Source organism: Muscardinus avellanarius (assembly GCF_963383645.1).
Source record: "Muscardinus avellanarius genome assembly, chromosome: 3".
NCBI classification, from domain to species: domain Eukaryota; kingdom Metazoa; phylum Chordata; class Mammalia; order Rodentia; family Gliridae; genus Muscardinus; species Muscardinus avellanarius.
Window position 1 is genome coordinate 39,808,574 of NC_137788.1, and position 6,849 is coordinate 39,815,422.

At 57.3% G+C, this 6,849-nt stretch overlaps 1 protein-coding gene across 2 annotated transcripts; it reads right to left on the reverse strand.

Moving 5' to 3' along the window:
* Positions 1–3,780: 3,780 nt before the first annotated feature.
* KNCN (kinocilin) lies at positions 3,781–6,638 on the reverse strand (the record flags this gene model as incomplete). 2 transcript variants are annotated; one of them, XM_080692382.1, is made up of 4 exons in its annotated part: positions 3,781–3,860; positions 4,690–4,764; positions 5,381–5,449; positions 6,488–6,638. In XM_080692382.1, 4 exons carry the CDS (start codon positions 6,636–6,638, stop codon positions 3,781–3,783), a joined length of 375 nt encoding a protein of 124 aa, XP_080548508.1. The 2 variants fall into 2 exon arrangements, with proteins under 2 accessions (XP_080548508.1, XP_080548507.1); XM_080692381.1 differs by having other exon boundaries at positions 4,690–4,790; positions 5,377–5,449.
* Positions 6,639–6,849: the final 211 nt, after the last annotated feature.

The window sequence follows — 6,849 nt, forward strand, 5'->3', positions numbered from 1 at the left end:
TCTGTCTTCTGCCTTCTTGGTTTCCCTTGTGTCTTGGATTTGAAGTTGCTGGGTGTTGGCTCCTTTCTACTTGGGGCTTTGGGAAGGGTGTGGAGCGGGGAGGGCTCTAAGGGCAGATTCTACTGACTAGAGTGGGGGTGTTCAGGGTACAGCAGCGGGGGCCAAGGCAGCCATGCTAGGGTGGGCCTCCCCTTCATCCCTCTTTGACCTCTCGCCTTGGGATTTCTCTAGACCCCTGTCTGGGCACTGCTGGGTTCCCTGGAGTTCAGAAGGACTGAGGTCTTCATTCTGCATCCCCTCCCCAGCCCTCGCTCTCCTTCCAGCTCCCCCCGACTCCCCGAGCCTGAGTCCGGTGCCTGAGTCGGTGGGCGGACGCGCCCTGCGATCTGACCCGCTGACACCTCGAGCCTGCACACTTCGAGGTGCTGGGCGGGGCTCACCGCGGGCGCTGGGGCGGCCGGGGTCGCGGCGGGTGGCCTCCTGGCGGAGCTCGCGGGCCGGATCAGCGGACGCTGGGAGAGGGGCTCCGGGTGGGTGGGGGCGCGCAGGGCCAACACCCGCAGCCCGGCTCCGCCTATTCCCGCCCAGCACCCCAGCGGCCGGCGGGAGGGGCGGCGGGGATCAGGGTCGCGGGGAGCTAAACTGAGCTGGCGGGCTCTGCGTGCCACCACAGCCCCTCTCAGAGCGTGGGCGGCCGACCTCGGCCCTGCAGCCCCGGGAGAGATTACCAAGTACCCAAGTACCTCCGGCCTCCTGCGCAGCGCGTCCTTCTCTCCGTCGCTCCTCCAGGGTTCGCGGTTTGTAAGCACCCCAGCTAATAACTCCCGGCCGCCCACACGGTCTCGGCTGCACTTTCCCAGAGCCCGGCGTGGGTACAGTGCCACTCACGCCAGGATGAGAGCTCGAGAGCTACAGGTCGCATGGACTCTGCCTTCAGCCCCTAGCGGACTCCCCGCAGGCCCTGGAGGGGCACGGAGAATTTCCCAGGAATAGGACTTACTTTCAGCATCCCTTCCCCAATCAATATCCACCAGTTCTGCACGCGAGAAAGGGGTGTGGCCACGAGCCCCTATGGGGTGACTTTCCTCAAAGCGTGGAAGGACAGAGAAGGCATGAATCTCACAGGGTCCACTCCTGCTGGGATTGGTGCCAGCTTCCTGGAGAAGGATGGGGAGGGCGCTGGCAGAGAGAGGCCCAGCTCCAGGCTGGACTGTGTTGCCCGGAGGGGAGGCCCGGGAGGGAGTCTGAGGTGCTCACTTCCCAGGCCCTGGAGGAGCTAGCTGGGAGCATATCTCACTCCCCTTTCACCCACAAACCCCATCTGCTGTGGCCAAATGCCAAGCACTTCCTCCTGGCCTGGTCCTGTGAGGGGGCTGCTGCAGCCACCCTCCATGAACAGAGGAGGAAGTCTAGGCTCAGGGGCCTCAGCTTTTCCTCATAGCCCCCCGGGGTTGGGGCAGAACCAGGATAAGGGTCATTTTTACCCCCACTGCCTCAAACCCCAGCAGTCCTCTTCTCAGTTGTCCAGGCAGGGATGTGACTTCAGTGGGTTTCCTGTGACTTGCTGCTGTGTTCCCAACACCCAGCCTGGGGCCGTGTGGGCAGGGGTCAGCCATAGCCCAGGTACTAAAAACTAATTGCCTGGGCGTGGTGGCACTCCTGCTTGTAATCCCAGGATTTGGGAGGGTGAGACAGGAGGATTGTGGTGTATGGCCAGCCTCAGCTACTTAGTGTGATCTTCTGCAACTCAGTGAGACCCTGTTTCAAAATAAACAGTAAAAAATAGGGCTTGGGTTGTGGCTTGGAGGTAGAATGCCCCTGGGTTCCATCCCCAGTAACACACACACACACACACACACACACACACACACACACACCCCTGGGTTCCATCCCCAGTAACACACACACACACACACACACACACACACACACACACACACCAAAAATAAAGAAAGAAAGAAAGAAAGAAAGAAAGAAAGAAAGAAAAGAAAAGAAAAGAAAAGAAAAACTAATTTCCTTTACTGAACAGACAGCTGGAAGAGCTGGGGCCCCTGACCACACCAACTGGGTGCTGAAACATTGGAGGATTCTGTTGCTGCTCAGAGGTGAAATGACACTTCCCCCAACAGCACCTCCCAAGACTAGCCTGGCCCCACCTCCCCTTTTCTTAAAGTGTGGAAGGGGAGAGAAGGCATCGCAGGGATCACTCCTGTGATGGTGGGGAGGTTGGGTGGAGATACACCTGGGGAGAGTTTAGCTGGGCATTCACCTTCAGGAGGTGCACAGGGAGAAGAGAGGAACCAGAGGCCCAAGCTTTGAGGACTCCCACCCAGCTTTAAGGATGCTTCAGAGCCACACCAGATTCTTCCAGTGGACAAAGCTCTTGCTTTTCATGAGTTCATTCCTTAATTTATTCCACCCTGTCCCCAGCACCTCTCTGGGTCTGGCCCTACCAGGCACTGGGGATTCCATAGCCCAAGTTGGGGAGATCTTAGCTGGGAGGGGCTGAGGGGGTAGTCACCCTTCCTGCAGGCCAGACTCTGCAGCCCCCATCTTGGGCATCTCTTTAGGTTACTGAGGTGAAGACCAAGATGGATAGGAACTAGTTTCCTCAGAGATCAAGGAGGAGTGCGAGTTACTGATGATGATGTTGAGGAAGAGGAAGGAAGGAGCAGGGCTGGGAGCAGGTAGAAGGGAGGCGCAGAGGAGGGACATTCAAGAGGAAAAGAAGTTGGCTTCCTTCAGAATGGGGAACCATTATCTGTGAAATTCAGCCCTTTGTGGAGGTGGTCCCTCTGAGGCCAGGGAGTTGGGTCCTGGGCCTGTGCAGAGGACAAGGCCTTGGGTGCAGACAGAGAGGAGGCTTGGATGCAAAGCCTAGCTCTTCAGCCTTCCCTGGAGGACTCGAGGAGTCCTTTACCCTGTGGGGCCTCAGCTTCCCCTTCTGAATAGTGAATGGCTCTCCCATCGTGCACCGGTACCTTCTGAGTGCCTGGGCCTCTGCTCCCACTGTCAAGGGGAAGAAAAGGACTAGAACCAGTGAGAAGAGTGGGCTGTGCTGGAGGGAAGCCCTGGGCTGTGGGATCACAGAGGAGTTGGGGGAGGCTTTCAGGGAGAGGAGTCATCTGGATGGATCATGGAGGAGTGAGACTGCTTCTAGTTTGTCTTCTGCTCCTCAAACCAGGCCAAGGGCCATGTAAAGCAGGTGTCTCTACAGTGGTCAAACAATGCTGCCAGCCTGGAGGTGGGAGAGTGGAGGGAACAGCGCGGTCCTCTTCCTGGTCGTGCACACCTGGGCCTCCATGCTCCAAGCAGGCTCAGATGCAGCCTGTCCCTGAACAATTGCCTGGGAGTTGGATATTCTGAAAGGAATCTGGTCCCCTCCTTTCCCTCCTGCTGGTGATTTTGGGACCAGGCTGTGGGGGCTCAGGGGCTTAGCCAGGGCCTCAGCCTGTGGTTCCTGTTGAACCTGTGGTGAGCTTCTGTGGCCAGGAAGAAGCAGGGAAGTGGGGCATCCCTGGGTGTAGTCAGGGCCCTCTCGGCCTCAGATTCCAGAGAGACCAGTCAGTATATCACAAAGGGAACAAGGCTGCATTCCAGAGAAGACCGTCAGAGAGAAACGAGGGGGTCTGTGGGGCCCTCAGTGACGCCGGTGGTATCCGTCCTGAGCATGGGTCCGGCGTTGCCAGGGCATGGTCACCTCCAGTTTGGATCTTCTAACTTGGGCCCTGGAGGGCTCTGCCATGGGGTAGCAGGACGGGGTGGCCTCCCATTCCTTGTCTATCCTTCCTCGGTCCCTCGGCCTCCTGGTTTTAGCTTCTCCAGGGTCCTGCTCACAGTAGAGAGACTGCTGCGGGCTGCTGGGGAAGAGACCAGGACAGGGGCTACCTGAGGACAGGTCCCCAGAGAGCTTTCGGGGTCAGAGTGCCCAAGGGCCTGAGCACAACTTCCCAGACCTCTGGAGTGCTGATCTCCCTGTGCCTTAGCTGCCCAACATATGACATGAAGATCAAAGTTCCTCCCTCATATGGTTGTGAGGATTAAATGAGCGAATGTATGTAAAGTGCATTAGACAGTGTCTGGAATATGACCTTTTGCTGAGTGGGCACTAGCATAATCTATGCCACCTAACCCTGGTGGCATAGATTGGCCTGGGCCACTTTTTTTTTTTTTCATGGTACTGGGGATCAAACCCAGGACATTCTACCTCTGAGTTACTCTCCGAGTCCTATTTTATTTGTTATTTTGAAACAGGACCTCACTGAGTTGCTGAGGCTGGCCATGAACCTTCGACCCTTCTACCTCAGCCTCCCAAGTACTGGGATCCTAGGCCTGTGCCACTGTGCTGTGAGACTCCTCTGGGATTTTCCAGTGTGGCAAATAGAAAGGGGAGCGAGCAGATGCCTAGTTTCAGGTATCAGCTTTGAGAGTCAGATTTCACCATGGAGAGGGGAATAGGAAAATAAACCAGGGCATGGGGGCCTAGGGGAGGGGAAGGGGTGGTGTGGGCCCCTATCCCAGTGTCCCTGATGGGCAGGACAAGAAGCCCTGAGGATAAATAGAAAGAGACTTGGCTGAACATCTAACTGCCCTGCTTCCCTGGGTTGGAAGCCCCTCGGTATGCCTTTAAGACACCCCCCTCCCCAGAGAGGGGGATGAAAGACAGATTCCAGAGTGTCAGGAACTTACCTTCCTTATTGCCATTGGTGCTGGATCTTCCCTCTCCATGGTCTGGCCCTGGGTTGGGGTGGATTCTCAGGTTCCCTGCAGGATGAGACCACCCCGTCCCCCTGTCACTGAGCCCAAATCAAGACTAGTTTGGGAAGGGAAGTCCTTCTTGCTGTCTAATCCCATCCCTGCTGCTGCCATTGCTCTACTGCGTTCCTTTAGGTCTCTCGCAAGATCTGGATTGATTTGAGGAAGGGCAGAAGAGATATTTTAAGGAGGTGGGGTCCTGGGGGAGCACGAAGGAGATGTAAAGCCCTGAAGGGTTGAGGGAGTTGGGAATCTATGTAGGTTGCTGAGATGAGGTGAGGGGGCAGTTCAGAGGTCCTGGGGTCTCAAAGGAGACAGACGTCTTTATGGGGGCTCAGGGATGAGAAGGGTTCCCTGGAGATCTCGAAGGTTTGGAGATGGAAAATCTCTCAAGGAAGATGGACTCCCTGGGTTCAGACACCTTTGTAGCAGGCAGCAGGCTGGATTCTGCTACACTGTAGTCATGGTGACACTCATACAACACACACACACACACACCATCTCCAACACACAAGGCCAGCAGCAGTCACCACGTGGGCTGACTCAGCTGCATAGTTGGTCACGGACTTACACACAAAGGGTCCCACACTGCTCTTGGCAGGGGCTGGGGGGTGGGAGGACTCACCTATCGCAGGCAGGATGTGGCCCAGGTTGAATCGAGCCTTCAGGAAGGGGTAGGCGAAGATGAGGAGCCCTGGAAGAGAGACACGGGGTGGGGGTGGGGGTTCTGTGATGGGAGGAGGCCTGGGCAGTGCGGGTGCAGGAGGTTGGGGATGACCATGAGCCTGGGTCTGGTTTTTGAAGGTGACATGCGTGTATTTGGCAAGAGCCCGAGTGTGCAGAGTTGGGACCATGGGTGTGTAAAATGGGAACCAGTGAGTGTGTGCATGGGGCAGCTCTCAACACACGGCCTGGGTTAGGGGGACAGTGCCTGTCTAAAGAAGGTGCTAGGGCTGTGAAGTCACGGGCTGTTGACTGCATCATGCCCAGGTGAAGAGCGGGTTGGCATCCTTGCTTCTCAGCTGGCTGGAATCGGACCGTGAACACCAACATTGCCAGCTCTCCCCTCCCACTCCCCGGGACCCAGGGTTGGAATCAGGACTCCACTGCATGCTCCTCCCCACCCAGAGCTGGTTTTGCCCTGCACTCCCGCTTCCTCCCCAGACCTGTGTCAGAATTTGCAGGTACAGGTGCCCAGAGCCCCCAGTCTGGGGCTCCAGGTTCTGCTGTTGGTCTTGGATGGTTGGGTGGGGCGAGAGATGACACTCAGCATCACTATGGAGATATCAGGGGGCCTGGCCCAGACAGACAGATGCACAGACAGGGGAAAGAGAGGGAAACCCTTCCTAACCCTTCCTCTAGCTGAGCTATTTTGCCTGCCCACATTGATCCACCTCAAGCAGGCAGACCAATGCCACCACAAATCCAAGAGACCAGGGCTTAGGGCTGCAGATTCAGAAGAGGGTAGCCAGAAAGCAGTGTGACACCCAGCCTCCCCTCCCCCCACCAGTCTCCTCACCGCCAACAGGGGCCACGGGAGCAGCGCCGAACCCTCCTCTCTTTCTTGTATCCCTGCTGGCTGCACATCTCCTACACACATCTCCTACCTTCCATTTTCCCCAGCCAATTCCCACAGACCCAGCTCTCCCCACACCCATTCCCTTTTCACTTGATCAGGTCCCCATTCCCCTCCAGAATCTCCTTCCCTTACCCCAGCCCAGCCCCTGCTCACCCAGCCCAGCAGCGCCAAGAAAGACACCACCCACAGCAGCCGCAGCCTTGGACACGGAGACACCGATGATGATGCTGCCGGCCACCAGACCGAGGGCCACACACGCCAGCTGCAGGCAGCGGAAGTCTCTGCTGCTGATGGGGATGTCCATGCAGGCCTACCCGGGGCACTGCCTCCAGCTGGTCCTGGGGCTCTGTCTTCTTGGATGCCCGTTGTTGGAGGTCTACCTCCAGGGTGGGAGTTTCTGGGTAGTGAGGGCCTAGATTTATCTGCAACCCTATTATACAACTCTAATAGGGCCCCCCCAGTTTCTCCTTGACCTGGGTACCCCAGCTTACTCTTCCTCTCCTAAAAGCCTCTGG